At 28.9% G+C, this 17,631-nt stretch overlaps 1 protein-coding gene across 1 annotated transcript in view; it reads left to right on the forward strand.

Moving 5' to 3' along the window:
• The window catches only part of LOC107452704 (nephrin-like), a 422,126-nt gene that overhangs the window by 296,564 nt on the left and 107,931 nt on the right, over window positions 1-17,631 (forward strand). The window contains exons 11-13 of the mRNA XM_071188109.1: window positions 2,641-2,794; window positions 6,600-6,658; window positions 9,421-9,667. Coding sequence (XP_071044210.1) covers window positions 2,641-2,794; window positions 6,600-6,658; window positions 9,421-9,667 — 460 coding nt within the window. The remainder of the gene's footprint in view (window positions 1-2,640; window positions 2,795-6,599; window positions 6,659-9,420; window positions 9,668-17,631) is intronic.

Below are 17,631 nucleotides of genomic sequence, written 5' to 3' on the forward strand. Positions count from 1 at the left end.
TATGTCAAATACTTGTTACATGGAGACGTTACTGCGACAGTTATATGTCACACCGTGGTCCCATGTTTAAGTCTAGGAGACGTCAAAATGTGACGTCCTCAACGGCGGACCCACGCATCGACGTCGCAGAGGTCACACGTGTTGACTGTCACATTTTTGTTGTAATCTGGTGCACACATATATATATATATATATATATGTANATATATATATATATACAGAGGAAGAAAGAGAGATATGCTTGTGTGCGTAAGGTTTTTAAGAGAGATATTCTCTCCGGCGTAAGAGTAGAAAAGAAAAATGTAAGAATCTCGTAATGCAGTTGGTTTATCTTAAATATTTATGGACTATGTTCTAGAAAATTTTCCCCTCCTTGAGAAAAAGTATGTTGAATACTACCTGGATATGGCAAAATGTATTGTTTTTCTAGATATGATGGCACATTAAAAATATCGGTAAATATTACCGAAGCTGTTTGGTAATTTTTCTAAAGTTAACTATAAAATATGGTTTTATAATATCTGATAAAATTTGGTAAATGTGATAATATTTAGTAGATTTATCACACTTTGGAGCATGGTATAAGAACCATTTGTTTGGTTAAATTCATTTTCCTGTTTTGCATTTTTTTTTATTATATATTTGGTAATGAGAACAGTAATTCCGAAAACTGGAACGGAAAAATTACAAACAAATGATTTACATACCGCATATTTTGGTTTTTACATCAGATTCTCTTTTGAAACAGAAATTTCCTTTACATTTAGTATTTTAATTTTACCAGATTTTTTTCTCCGTATGGCATTTTTCTTTTTTCTTCATATTATATATACATTTTTATATCTTTATACAAGCTCTTTAGACATTTGTAACCCTCCGACAGATATTAAAAAAAAAAACTGGTGTTATACCAGTTAGAAATTATTTAAATGAAATTAATTCTAATTATTAATTTTAAAAAAAATATTTGAAGTTATATTTTGACTTATCATCTTTAGACTTAAAGAACAATTGAGACTTTCATCAATGAATTAAAAACCGTTAAAATTTTAACCTAATTTTAAACTGAAGATTAATATTCATAAAATTGTAAAAACACCTACTTAAAGTAATACATTTATAAAAATCTAAAAACAAGTACATACTTACGTACTTATTTGATTTAGAACCAATATGATAATATTAAAATTTATTTTAAATATCAATTTTACACGTGTTTAGTAGTGATAAAAAAGAATCAAAATCAAAAATTTTTAAAAAAATAATATTTTATTGCTTTAAGAATGTTCAACTGCAGTTTGAAGTAACAGTTTTACAACTTCTTAAATGACAGGATTACGAAAACGAGGAAATAGTAATTAAATTAAGAAAATTGGATGAAAGATTACCAATTAAATATTTAAGAGTTGCTTCCTAATTAAAGTACTTAAGCCACATTTGATAAAAAAAACGACTGTCTGGTTAGTTGCAGGAAAGTAAAATATTATTATAATTACCTTTCTAAAATTAATTGAAATTAAATAGTGAAATACATTTTATGCATAGAATATCTCTTTTTTCTTATTTAAATTTATTGAATTTTGTGTTCTATTTTAATTATAATTAAATTGTTGGGAAAATTTCAAAGTTTCGTTAGTTCAAATAATATTTACTAAGGAGTTTTACAGCCTTTTTAAAGTCTTTTTATAATGTTAAAAGGTTTACTTATTTTCTTCCAAAAGATTTACGCATTGATATTACACGTTTAATATATTTTATATGATTGAAATAAATTTTAATTCTACAGGAGTATAATTTTAAGCATATCCAACTTAGCTGTGAATAAATTACACAATATTTAAAAATGAAGTATGACATGTAGTAGATGAGTAGTACAGTCTGATTGCCTATGGCACACCAGGGCCAGGCACTCGGGGGGTTCTTGAGAATCTTATTTTTTATAAATTACAATTTCAAAAAACTAAGAATGAATAATAAGGCCTTTCATACTTTTGAAATAAATATATACTATGAAGTATTTATTTTGTTTTCCTTCCTGTAAGTAGTGATTGTTTAAAATGTAAATAGTACCAATAATTTGAAGAATTTATCTCCAAGAAAACTTCACAAGGCTACCAAAAACTTCAATGAAGTTTGCCTGAGAAATATTCTACGATATATTAATGGGAGCAAACTTTATGTTAAGTCATAATGTCTTTAAAAATGCTTGATCATCAGCAACTGTTTAGAATTTAAAATTTGATAAATAAAGTAATAATTGAAAAAGTTTAGAATCGCATAGCACTATGGAATAGCAACTTTCAAACTTGATGTCTCATGCTCATTGAAAGATGTTCTAATAACTGTTTTGTTTGACGAAATAGTTCATACCTTTTGAATTTTTTGTTGTTTGTAATACATTTATGTTTATTTTAAATTTAAATATATAACTAGCTTCATTGTTTTTGAAAATTATTTTATTATTTGAGGATTGCAACTGGTCAGCACCTAATTTTTTTTTTAAATTATGCATAGTTTGAAAATGCTTTATTTTATGAGCATTGATTTTCTCATCTATCCTGGTCCTGGTTTAAAAACAAATTTATAAATTAAAGGGGGTTGTTGTTTAATGCAATGTGTAACAATTTTAATTTATTTCAGGTTTCAAGTGTTAGTTCTGTTGTACAAGGGAGGATTACAAGCATAATATCATTTGAAATTGAAGCGTCCGACAATGAAATAAGCGTGCGTTGTGAAGTGAATAATAGTGCCACTGTTGAACCTTTAGCTGCTGAAGTGAAACTAACAGTTTTGTGTAAGTCATGGTTTCAAAACATTTTATGATAAATATTATTCATTTTCAATTACAAATAAAATCAAAACAAAACAAGTTTTTTTTTCTTTTTGAAATAAATAGAGTTGGATTGAATGCAGGCACAAACAATGCAGTTATACGTTTTTGAAAAAGAATGGGCAACTCGGGGTTACACTTTTTCCCACTCTCTACACTTTTCCCCTCTCCGTTGCCATAGTTACCGAAAATATTACATTTTTTTCCTCACGGCAAACCATTTGAGTAAAAAGGGGGAACATAATGGAGCAGGGAAAAATCAAGCTGTGTTAAAGCCATGGTAACACACCCAGAGAGAGAAAGAGAGAAAAAAGTGTGGAGAGTAAGAAAATCCCGTATTCCTAAAGCTCTTATTCTATTTACAACTAGCATAACAGAAAAACCTTTGTCACGTTACTATAACAAGTACCATTATCTGCAGGAATAATGGTAACAAAGTGTTCTCTTATCTCTAGTTTCTTTATATTTGAGTTTTAAAATTGTTGTTCCGCTTTATTTAATCAGTTGCAGATTTGGAATATTTGCTCTTTTAAATAAGCTTATTATGTAGTTTAACTTGAAGATGTTTTTCTATTACTTGCTCCTCTGAATTTCCATCATAAAATTATAATAGTTTTGATGTTTTTCTTAGTTTTGTATAAACATGATCATTAATTAGTTTTCCCAAAATAAGTTAAAGTTAATGAACTTACAAGCAGAAGAAAATCAGAATTTGGTTTTTTACAAATACTTGGATATGTTAGTTTTATAAAAACACTTATCAATTTCATCATTATTTGTGATATTGATCACGCTTCTTCGGTTTATACTTTTTCTGATAATGGGTTTTTCTAACATTTTACTGATTCTCTCATCAGTGACAGAAATAAGGTCACATTGCGGTGAAATAACTGTTGAAGCCCGAACTGTCTAATAAGTATGGTTTATAACGTTTTCAACTACTAAAATTTAAAGTTTGAATATTTGAACTAATAATGCAGCATGGAATTTGTTATTAACATCTATTCGCAACAAAATAAATCTGAAATAATTCTGGACATCTACTGTGAAAAAAGTATGGTCAAAACTACCAGAATATAGTATAAATTACCGTGTTTCCAGCTTCAGGGGAACACCAAAAAGTGCAGCAATCTTTATCGAATCACTTGGGTAATGATTTAGGTAAAATTTGCAAAAAAAATATTGTTTTAAATAGGTGTTCAATTTCGCAAATATGGTAAAATTTGTTAAGTTGATCTTGATATCCTAGAGCATGGCATAAGAATTATTATACTACTTTCAGTTTTGTATTTTTAATAAATGTGAGGTAATAAGAACTCTAATTTTGAAAACCAGAACTTTCGATAAGACCGTAATCATATGAGCAAATAAATGCTAAATAAATAGCTTTAATACCTCGTATTTTGGTTTTATTAACAAATTTTTTTAATCATTTTTTATACCAGAAATACCTTTACCACACATCATGGTAATTTTACTAAAATGTTCTACTTCGTGTTGTGATTAAATTACATTAAATAGAAAGCTTTTAAATATTATCGACCATAAATTGAAAATTCGAAATTAATTTTAACTCGGATAAGACTTTTGATAACCAAATTCAGTACTCCTGAATCAGCGTGACGTAACCGGGATGATTAAAGCATGTATTAAATTATATTGGAAGTAAAAGTTTTGGATAACATTAAATAAGTTTTTAACGAAAAAGTGGTATTTATTGGCAACTCAAATTTTAATCACCATTTTTGAATTAAATTGCCTTGTGGTCTGTGGCGCAGGTTAATTTTGCCCTATATCAGATTACGAAAACATGGTTTAAGTAAGCAACATTTTATGTTAAATGCAAATTTGAACAATGTTACGATAAATATGATTAAAATTTTTTTAAATGGCAAGAAAAGCAAAGACGCATAGATTACCGAAGATGTCAAAATTAAAATCCACACAATACCAAATCCACCAATTTAAATCTAAGATTTCACTCTTGTATAATTCTGACAATTCGAGTTTTTGAATAACAGCGACATATTGAATTCGAATGTACTTGATAATTGGAAAACTTCATTCAAAAAAAGAAGTTGGCTTGTTCCCATTATTTCATTATACAAGGCGCCCATTTTCAAAAGTCAATACACGTGTTGAATCATGTTTTTGAACACATCGATGAAACATGTTTTTGAAAACTCGAAACCAATCGACTATTTCCAGCTTAATAATTTTTGAAGCTAATAAAGATTTTTTTTATTATCAAGTAAACCTAGCATCTTCATATTCTTGGGACTACATTAATTCAATTTCCGCCAAATTTGGTTTTTTCCTTCAAAAAATATTAATTTGCAATAACTCCTAGTACGCATATTTTCAGTTTTGCAAAGATTCAGTTTCGTGTGCAGGTCGTCGGGCTACAAAAGCACGGGAGCCATCCACTCTGCAGAGGATCAAAATTGCTATGGTGTCTTCGGATCATCTTCAGGAATGTTTTCCAGATCGTCGCTAATAACCCATTGTGTAGCTCTAGTCCAACACAAATAAAGTACCTATTTCTTACGAAGATTCTTAACAAAAATATCTTATTTGTAAGTTTTGACTTATTGTTATGAAAAGGGATCAGGAATGATACCTTTATTGTAAAATCACTATTTATTAAAGGTAAACAAAAGAGAACATATATTTGTCTGAGTGGAATAGCTATTACTGAAAATTACGAAATTAAATAAGAGTTTTTTGGTAGAGGATTAAGAAGTTCAGAAGAAAATTTTGATAAAGTAATTTATCTAAATCGAGAGAAAATAAAAGTCTGTCTGAGAGCTCAGGAGAAATGTCTGAAGTCTTACCTAAGAATAGATAAACATCTTGAAACTCCATATTTTTCTAACTATAATGGGATGTTTTCTTGTATTCTTAAAATGAGTACTGAGACTTCAAAATTCTTTTGAAATACTTGTTGGTCAATAGACTCAAGATAATTTTCTAAAGGGCATTTGAACATCATCTTATAAATCCAAAATGTTTGTAAGATAGAAAAACTGTAGTATTTCTAATAACTTAAAAATATCTTCGTTTTTAAAATGTAATAAAGTAAAATTATTTTTGTCATTTTTGCTTAAAGTCAATGCGAAAGAAAATTTTAAAAAATATGCTTCGTTTGTCAAATTAGTTATTATTATGAAATTATTTTTAACCTAATTCTTGGTATTCATGGTGAAAATATGTCTCGAAAATGTTTTATTTAATTATTTCCTTTTTTATTATAATTTAATCATGCCAAGTTCAGAAAATTGTCAGTGGATCCAAAAATGTGTTTAAAAGTGCAACAATTTAAATATTTGTGATTATTAATCATAACACTTTGATAATTATTGTACCGAAAAAAAACCAATCTATTTCATGGAAATATTTTTGTGGATATAATTGTCTATAATATATTGTATTCAGATCAAATTTTACTAAAATTTAATTTCTTTGATATTAGTCTATCCTAAAAATTAATACCTCTCCATCTAAGGTCAATCAGTGAAGATTCTGTACAAATTAATAACTTAAAATAATCACCAAATAAATTTTTAACATTCGAAAAAGTATTTCTATAGAATTTTTTTTATAAAAAAGAGAGATTGAAAGTTACTGGGAAGGTCTTTTTTAGATTCATTCAACTTAGAAACAGAAACTTTTTAGAAACTCAATCCACATCTATGGGTACTATTATTCGCATAACAGATTTAAAATTAATTAACATATTTTTAACTATTAATAATGTTTTTTTTTTCAGTCCCTCCCCAAAATGTAACAATATCAGTTGATCCCTTACAGCCAAGAGAAGGTGAGACGGTAAGTAATTACAAATAAAAATGTTTTGTTTGCTATATGAAATATTTCTCAGTGTTCCTAACACGTAGATGAGGAGATAAAATCTCCATAACCTTGGTAGATTAAGAGCTTAATCCTGTCACACTATAAAGATGCAATGAATCTACAAGAAAATATTAATATCACAATAAATATGCATACCACACTAACAAAATGTAACACAATAAATGTATATGCCACTGGCGGAAGCAATATAAACCACATAAATAATCATGTTAAAGATTCATTCCAAAAAGCAAAATTTCCTGGAGAGAAGTTGCTCCGTTATATAGAAATCTGCTTACGATAGATGCTAAATATTGTAAAAACTTGAATATCAGATGTCATAATTCTTATAATCTGAGAATCAAAATAATCTGCGATTTATAAACTTCTGGGAAGAATAACATTGTTTCAGTTATAAAATTTAAAGGATACGCTATTGAAAAAGTAGAAGTGTTGGGTCACGAACCCTCTGTTTACTTAAAAACTTCAAATTTGAGTTGCTCACTAAAAAAAAAGAAGAAAAAAATTATTTGAATCAGCTTTGAGATATCATTATTTCTAAAGTTATTGCTTTAAAACTAATTTGCAGCAATAAAATTATCTTTACATTGAAAGTTGAAAGTTTTAAAGTTAAAATTATTTGTAAAAGCCTTAAAACTCTAAGAAGTATCAAAAGTGCCACCCCACATCAAATAGACGGATACCAGCTTACGTGGAAAGTATAAGCAACCTGCTATTATAACTGACCACATTCCCAGAGTCATGTCGTTGGTCACGAACTATTGGCGAATTGTTAATCCCGGATTTCATTCTACGGACTGTGCCCTTCCAGAGTTCTTTTAAGTAACAAATGCTATTTTATTAGCAATGTTGGTTATTTTACAGGATAATTCCATATTTGCTGCAATGTAATATTGTGGGTGATTCGCAATTCAAGGTTAAAATATTTTTATAAGAACTTCTAGTCTGGAATCTCTGCCGCTGAACTTAGTTCTTATTTTCACATGGAAACTTCTTGTAATCTACGGATATTTTAGTAAATTAGCTTACTTGAGTAGCGGGATGATACTACAAACTTATCATTACGCCATCTGCTTCATTTTAATGAAATACTTCTAAGCTTAATAACCAGTTTTCAACTTTGAACTCGTAAGTACTACTGTTGATTCATTTCAGTATTTTATTCACCTCCGTATTCTTAATTTTCATCAGAGCCGTGTAAAATATGCATTTAATAAAATATGCATTGTTTGTATAGTTCCACACATTCGTTTTTGTATTCATTAAAAAAGGCGAAAAAAAACTTTTGTTTGTACGTCTGTCAATATTATATGATATTTTATTACCTTTACATTTTGTTGGATAAATTGAAACAAAAAAGATGGGAGCGTTGAAATTGTTGATATTAATAAAATTAAGATCTGGCATAAATCTAAATCAGACAAAAACACATACTTTATTTGAATAAGTAAACATTTTTATCCCGAAAGATTTGTATTGTTGACCCGGCAAATAGGACAGGATCTCACCACTATTTTCAAAATATGTTGTAAATTGTTTAATACAAGAGCGGACAAAACTTTTGGCTTCAGGTAATTTAAATTTTCGAGGACTTGGCAGTAGATCTGGAACTGTTGCAGAGATTAAAAAATTTCTGAACAATATTGAACCCAAAGATTCAAAAGGTAATTTTTTAATTTTATTACGTTTTCCTTATTTAAATTTAATTATTACCAGTTTTTTTAGACATACAAATATTTACATAAATTTGAATTATTAGCACAGGGAATAAAAATTTCGAAGTTCCTTTTTTATTTAAAAAGAAATCATTCCTTTATCAGAAACTATACAGCCATTTCACTCAACTACTGTTTCTGTCATGTCAATTACTTAATTAAAAATGATTTAAAAATCTGTATGCTAAAAAATTTGAAGAACAAAATCCGGACTATGATAACAGAAAATAATATACATTTTATAAAGTTATATTTAGCATGAAATTATCTTAAGATAAAAGTATTTTATTATTGCGTTAATAAAATTTTTGGATTATTTGGAATTGTTCAAGAGATCTGAATATCAAATTACTCAAAAATAAGTGGGCCGATTTGGCCCCTTTAAACTATAGAATTTATAGTTTCCAAGCTTCCAAATTCATTTCCTCGCATGGCATGAGCCTCAGCTTGTGTTGTTTTTCTTTAGTGGTAGATACTATAATTTTAGCAGCTATCAATAATTATTGTATAATATGCTAGTTAGCGAAGCTGTAGTGTAATTAATAAATAGTTTGTCATTATTAAACGCTAGTTATTATAAGTTGTTTTACATCGCATTGTTCTTATTAACCCATAGCTTTGAAATTGTGTAAATCAGTCAACAAAAAAATTCAGTCCATATAAATTGTCCAATTGAAGGGAAAAGTGCTATGACAAGTGACAAAGGATTGTATAAATCTATACCTCGCAGCAGAAAAGTCAGTATTAATCTGCCACTTCATGTAAAAATTCTAATTTTGTCTGCTAGGCTAATAGAATTCTGTGTCGCCTGCCTCCGTTCCACTGTCAGCTCTCCGTTCCACTTTTAATTACTTCAATTATGCATATAAAGCATTTTTCGAGAAATCTTTCTTAATATATATACTTGATACAGAATATAAATCACTCTATTACATTCATCCCTATTGAAAACATTTCTTTAAAACTTTCAATTGAATTAATTAAATTATTTCTTCATTATAGGTAAAGTTAGAATGTTGGTCTGGAAGTAGCAATCCACCTGCATATATTCAGTGGTGGAAAGATGGGGTTATTCTGAAAGATCCTCATAAGTCCGAAATCATAGACACTGTCTATGGTGGATCTTCTACAAGAAGTCGAATAAGTGTTCCTGTTTCATCAGCAGATCATGAAAGCCGGTTTACGTGTGAGGCTAAAAATGATGCTTTCCAACGTTCAGTGCAAGAAAAAGTCACTCTTAATGTTTATTGTAAGTTGTTTTATGTTGGTCAATACTTATCAGTAGAGCGTCAGATATTCTAAAAATGCATAGCACATAAAACAATTTGCTCTATTAACTAATTTTATAAAATAGATTTTTTGTCATGAGTACCACATTTTCTCTCGATATTAGATCAGTATACGAACCAAAATCCGCCTAATCTGTACCTTAAATATGGAACCTGGTCACTTGTTCAGAACTGCAACTGACCGACCCCCTGTCAATCAGAGAAAAACATGCCTAACATTGTGTATGGTCACCTCTACCAGCTGTAAAACTCTCTTATCGATGTTTCTTACATATTACTAGAGTTCTAATCAGTGATCCTTGCTAAGGTCAAGTCCCTGTCTCAACCGCAACCAATCTTGCACCAAGACACCTTCCAGCTCATTGATAGTCGTCGGAAAAGGTCTTCGAGCTGCAAATCAGTGTCAAAGGGCTTTCAATACGTGTTCGATGGAATTAAAGTCAGATGACGTCAAAGGCCACTCTAATCTTTCAATATATTCCAATTGGAGGTATTTGTCCTACAACTGACCTCTGTGTGGACCGGCGTTATCTTCCATAAAGATGAAATTTGGTTTATATGCTCTACCGAAAAGTCTCACATAAGGGGCAAGAATCTCATCCCTGTATAACTTCCCTGTCAGAAATATCCCATTGTTGCCCTTTTACGGTGGGTAAACTGTAATTTGACCCCCTCGAGTCTTCCACTAATCCGCCATCTTGGGATACTGTCTAAACAACGATGAGTGGCCATACTAAAGATGGGTAAACAAAGAAGTGAAATAAAAGGGCTTGGGGTAAGCTACGATTATTTCAAAACGTCCAAACGATACCAGATTCATCGAGCAAATGAAGTATTTTTACACAAACGATATCACAGACCACTGCGGGGCAGAAGCGGTCACGAAGAACTTAGCCATGTTCCTAAACCTTATTTGGGCATAGGCGTTACTTATTTCGCTCTTTATTTTAAAAAAAGCCGTTCCTCTCTTTGTTTTTCATCAATACAGGGTGTCCCAAAAGGTCGTTTACAAACTTAACATGCTGGTCTGTCATATCATGATATAGGTAGTTTGAGAGTTTTATTTGTAAAGTTTTCGCTCTCACCTGTAAACAATTATAAATGCAACCTAATTTATTCTTGACCCGAAAAGTTCTCCTCAGAGAAATTTATTTCATTGTCAGTAGGTAATTATTTTCTAAGTTGAATATGAAAGCACAAAAAGTAAGGAGGCTAACGTCTATCTATCATAGAAAACTAGAAATTTTTTTTTCATGAAATTTATGTTTTGAAGCGAGAAATGAAGATGATTGCCAAAAAAATAATGGGAGTTGGGAAGTAATAGAAAAATAGTATCAAGAAATAAATGAATGCATGCATTAAAAATATTGAACATCTAACAAATACGAAAATTAATTCTTCTTGAGGATCTCTTTTTAACTGCCTGTGAAATGATTTTTCAAATTTTCCATTATTGATACGTATCATTCTAAAAAATGCATTATACTTTGATATAAATTTGACAAAATCGCATTATATTAGAAAACTGATCATTTATTAGATTAGACGGTATTATTTTATGAACAGTAACATAAAGAACATAAAAGAGAAACCGCTCTTTTGATATAATATTTAGCATGGTAATGATTTTTTTTTGTAACACATACACATCTCTTGGTACACGTACACATCACGACGCCGTTTGCTTGATAGCTCAATTTTCCGACAGGTTTGTTTGTCTGACAACTCAGCAAGAACTCCGGTCAACAAAAATTATAGAAAATCTTGACTGATTGTCAAGTATAGTTTCTCTCAAGATTGCATAATAATATGACTGAATAACTGAGAAGTTATCATAATCAAGTAGCGAAAAGTGAAATAAAATTTTTTTTGAAAAACACAAAATAAATACGTAAATAAAAGATTAAATAAAATAGAAAAATTAAAAATAAATTTAAAAAAAGTTTAAAAAAATGAATGGAATAAAATAAAAAATTCAAAAAAAGGAATTTTAAAAAGAAAAAGAATAAAAAATTAAACCATAAAATAGAGNATCAGCGGCGCCGTATACGTAATGCATGTCGGCCATTTCTGCGTTACTAAACTCATTCATCCTTCTCCTTCAACGTCCACGCCTGAAATGATTGTTTTTCCCACTCTCCCGTTTTCGTGCAATTATCGCCCTCTAGCGGTCGCAGTTTTAATTTTCGGACACAAGTTCCTATGTAAATTTTGTTCATCATGACATGACAGACCAGCATGTTAAGTCTGTAAACGACCTTTTGAGACACCCTGCATATTAAAGTCAGAAAGCGAACGAATAATTTATAATAATTATGTGAGAGTATATAGGGGACTAAATCACACCATGAAACGAACTTCGGAAAAGTACTTAATAAAGGAAAAATCTATCGGATACGTAATCTCAATCATGTGATTAATTGTAACTTAGTACCACGATAAGTCCTTACGTAATATATATATATATATATATATATATAAAAATTTAGAAGCTTGTCGTGGATATCGAACCGTTGTTCAAAACTTCATAAACAAAAAAGTTGAGTTATATTTTTATTGTATGCAAAAGGGAGTCAAGACAGAGCCTCTGAAGTAAAACGTCTGTATGATTCTAATTAGATATAGATTGAGAAGACATTCAACTTTGAAAACGATTTTTGTATCATTTTGGTCGGTTGGTTGGTTGGTAGTTCATTTACATCGCACAAGAGCTGCAGAATGGGCTATTGGCGACGGTCTGGGAAGCATCCCTGAGGATGATCCGAAGACATGCCATCACAATTTTGATCCTCTGCAGAGGGGATGGCACCCCCGCTTCGGTAGCCCAACGACCTGCACGCGAAGTCGAGCACATTACGGTAGCACAGTTTAACGAGGACCAATAACGCACACCCTCGGTCCCTACTCAGACTGATCCAAGTGGGTCACCCAACCGCACACTGACCGCAGCCAGTGATGCTTGACTTCGGTGATCTGCTGGGAACCGTGTCTTAACGATCAGTCCACTGCAGGACTGTATTATTTTGGACATAATTAAAATATTAATAGACCTCAGTAACGTGTGTCTGTTTAGTTTCCGCAAAAAACTTTCATGATCGCATTTAAGATATTTTAATCACAATTATTTCATTCTTTGTGGGAAAAGGTTTTACTGATTGCGCATTAAATATAAGCCTTATGCATGGATTGGATTTAGTACATAATTCTTTAAAATTGCCTAATAGTCTTCCTGATGAAAAAGGTCTCACCGAAATGCTTGCTAGTGGACTTATTGATGAAAACTTTCTCTGTCACGCAGTTCATCTAAAAAAAATTATATTCAGTAAACCGGTGAAGATTATTTTTTTTCTTTGGAAAATACTGAGCGTGTTATCAATATATACATAGATAGATCGACAAATAGATATACAGGCGTTGGACAAAATAGTGGAGACACTTCTATACTAACACATTTTGTGATCTTTCTCAAAAAAATACTTAGAGAATCACTTTATAGTGTATAGTATATGCGATTTTTCATGCCTATCAATGAAGATTTTATTTTATTTTATATCCGTCGTTAAACAGCTGACCAAATATTTGGGTTCACGACTATTAATGTTCAACTCCGCAGCCTTGTAATTTTGAACCAATCCTGGAGACAAGGAAACTCCTGGATCAGTATCCCCAGAGTTATTGATTTGTTATGGGAATATGGAGGACTTTGCGGTTCAACAGATTTAATGTGCATCAGTCATCAGTCACCATTTACTACACGGGCCTGCGGGGATCGAACCCAAGAACTCTTGGACATGGGCCCAGCTCCCTACCCGGCTATCCCGGCCTTATCAATGAAGATTAAAGCTTTTAGAGGTTTGAGGAACCAACAATAAATTATAAACCGAAAATAGTGTTTTCAAGTAGTCTATGCTAAAAATAGTTGTTACGCAAGAGACTTATTGAGTTCATAGATTTTATTTTATTTTTTCCTTTCTTTTGCCAAGCCTGTTATGCTTTTCTTTTCTTAATGCTCTCATTTCTTCCTCCCCTATAATGATGTAGAGGCCAATATGTAACTTTGGCCATTGGAAATGAAAGAAATTGGCAAAATATCGATAATTTTTAATAGTTTTTTTAGTCATCATTCCTAATAATTGCAAGAAGGTTTGTTAACTTAGCCTAAATATTTACGGGAATAAGATTGTTTTAAAAAAAAATATTTCTTGTCTTACTTTTTTTGCTATAACTTTAAAAAACAAACAATAAAATCTTAAAAAAAATTTCACAATGTAAGACTAATCACAAAATTATTGCGTAAATGTTTCAGAAAAATTGTTTAAAACTTTGCTAGATATGACTAATAAAAGTAGTTTTAAAAGGTAGTTAAATTTAAAATTGTTCTTTCTTAACTTTGTAGTGAATCGTATTTGGCAAATAAATATCTTAAAAAATTAAATATTGTATAAATAAATATGTGTATGAATTATTATGAGTATGTGCATGAGATATTATCATTTATTATTTAATTTCCTCTTATAACGCAAAATAATATTTGTTGAAAGCCCCTCATCATTTTGAATTTATTTTAAAATAAATAAAAAAATTGCTTAAAAAATTTATTGAAACTTTTCAAATTTTTCTGATAATGAAATCGGAATTTTTTCATCAGTTGCCAAATGCGATTCACTACAAAATCGTGAAACAAACATTAAATTTTTACCCTACAAGCGCAGAACAAAGAAAATGCTTTAATTACTTATATATTGCACAGCTTTTAAGGATTTTTTTTCTCAACTTTTAAAGCAAACATTTTGTAATTAAATTTAAATTGCTCCAAAACTTTTGTTCAATTTTATTGAATACTTTCAAAGTTAAAGCAGAACAACGTAAGACAAATAAAAAACTAGTTTTTTAACAAAAATGTCAATATCTCCATAAATTTTTAATCTAGGTTTACGAAATGTTACGCAATAATTACATATAATGACCAAAATATTTTTTTAAATTTTTGAATTTGTTGCAACATTTTTTGTCATAGGGTGCTTAAAAGCACCTATTTTGTTTTGTAATTTATTTTCTGCTCATCAAACCTCTGAAAGCTTTAAACGTCACTGATAAGGAAGATAAAGTGCAGGATCTAAATCACATCACTTCTGAAGTTGTAAAATGATCTTTTAAGTATTTCTTGAGAATTAAGAAAAACTGTATAAGTGTAGAAATGTTTCCGTATGTATATATATATATATATATANATATATATCATTCCTTCATAAGTTTATGTGCTTATGTTATGCTGCTGTTTACGATTCGAAAAATATTTTTCAAGAAATTCTACAAACTTAAGTCATATTTTCTGTCTCGTATGAAATTTATTAAAATATTATCTTACACAAAAAAGTAAACTAAAGCTACCAAGAAAAACGAGCAAATACAATAAGAATAACTTTAAAATAATAACCCTATAGCTTCGAAACGAAAGTAACTAAAAAATATTGCAATCATTCCATTTAGTTTCTTTTTTCTAAACTTATTATGACAAAAGTATTGAAAATGTACTTCAGGAACAAAACAAGCACGTGATGAAAAACAAAAATATTTCTAAAAGGTATAAATTTCTCTAATGTACTTTAGAAAAATTGCTTGCACGATAAAGATCCTTTTTAAACAAAATAAAGTTTGTCCTTTATCAAAAGAATCATTCGGTATATTTCTGAGTAATTCTTAGAACTAATTATTTTTCATAATGGCAAGAAAATTACTATCTAAAATATTGTTTATCTTAATTTTTTTTTAAAAAAAATAAGAATGAGCTAAGAATACTTTTTTATAAATGATTTTTATAGTGTATTAGTTTAATACATCCAACTCGAAAATCGAAAATATGCTTCTTTCCCATTTAAAAGTTCTGATTAAAAAATTCATAATTTTCGATTTGCGAAAACAACGTCAATGTTCGTACAAAATATAATCTTTTATTCCTTTCAAAAGAAATAAAAATATGATCAGAAAAAAAATTTAAAGCTGAATAATAAATATTAAAACTTTAGAAATAATCTTCAAACAAAATCTTTGCCGTAATATTTGCCATAATATTTCTTAAGCATTCTATGATAATAATTTCAAATTTTATTTCTAAAATGATATTTAGATAATTACTTCAAACAACGCGTTGACTTCAGATGATTACTGAAATTGCATATTCCCTTTTCGATTTACAATCAAATTTTAAATGATTTATTACTGATGAAACATTTTTAAAAGAAGTTACTTTTTTAATATCACTTAATATCGTTTAATATTATTAATAAGGACAGGAATAAAGTTTTTGGTATGTTAAAATATTATGATTCAGCTATATTTTAAAATATATTCAGCTATATTTCAACTATATTTCAAAGTATATATAAATATAAGCTATAAAAGGGACATATATAACGCGCATAAATAAAAAGCGGACCATCATGAATAACTGTTAATCTAATGATCGGATCCTCACATTCCAGGACTTAAAGGTTCAAAAAATAACCTCAAATATACTAATTAATTAGCGCAGACGATATTTTAAGTTACTAAACCAGACACAAACGTACATCTCTCACTACCTTTATTTTTAACGGATTCGGATATCTGACCCCCAAAATATAGGTGGTAGCCTCAATCTAGGACTTAAGGTCATTATAGTTTGGTCAAGAGAGCGGTCCAAAATTTGAACCCCTTAATGTTACTTTTATTTCTTGTATATTTTCAGCATAAATTTTTAAGCGAATTGAAATTTTTTTACATGTAACTATAAAATTCGGATATCCAAAGACAATTTCATACAAAATATCACTTTCAGTAAATTTGTCTTATTTTTCACTATTTTTTTAATAATAGACAAAAAAAAGTTGGAATTGCAAAAAGTGTAAAGTTTTTACATTATCTAAAAAGATGTAATTTTAAATGGCAAAATGCAAATTTAAAGTGAAATTTGTCGAGAATTTCCTTTGAACGTAAAGATCCGATCATTAGATCAAAAGTTATTCAGGTTTTTTTTCTTATTTTATGTACTGTACTACTAATTATTATTATAATTATGTCATAATAAATATCATAATAATTATAATAAATAATATAAAAATATCATAATAATTATAATAAATAATATAATAAATTTAATAATTATAATAAATAATATAGTAAATATCATAATAATTATAATAAATAATATAATAAATATCATAATAATTATAATAAATAATATAATAAATATCATAATAATTACAATAAATAATATAATAAATATCATAAAATTTTTAATTAATTATCAATATTTCTTTTCTCTGTACTCCAATTATTCTATCCATTTTAAACTATATTTGTTTGAAAAGGTCCCGAACATTATTTAGAAGTTCGTTAGACATAAATGCATCTTTTTGAATTATATTTTTCCACTGTTTATTAAGCATACTAAACATGTTCAGTTTATCTAAGGACCACTAAGCATTTGACCACATTTAAATGTCTCGAGTTTTATATCAGTCATATCACTATTTTATAAATTATTCCCAATGTTAAATTCTAAAAAAAGAAACATGACTGCTATATCTTGAAAAAGATAATCAATAGTTTAGAAAAAATTCAAAATATTCCTTTCATAAATGAAGAAAGTAAATATTTATCTGAAATACTTTTTATTCGCAACAAAAACATCAAGAATATATGGTTCAGTCAATTAGTTAGTCTAAGTTCATGAATTTAGAGTGCAATTTTAATAATAAGGAATTTTTATGACATTAATGCAGAACTCTTTGAATGTTTTTAAAAGAGTTTTAGAAAATAATTATCAAACTTTACACTTTGAAAGGTGTTTTTTAATTTTAAATGGAGTAATTAAATCTCTAACTGGAAGCTAAAATAAGATTTTTTTTAATTGAAGCTGTTTTAGTAGAGATAAACATTTTTG

The sequence above is a fragment of the Parasteatoda tepidariorum genome, chromosome X2 (assembly GCF_043381705.1).
Source record: "Parasteatoda tepidariorum isolate YZ-2023 chromosome X2, CAS_Ptep_4.0, whole genome shotgun sequence".
Lineage (NCBI taxonomy): Eukaryota > Metazoa > Arthropoda > Arachnida > Araneae > Theridiidae > Parasteatoda > Parasteatoda tepidariorum.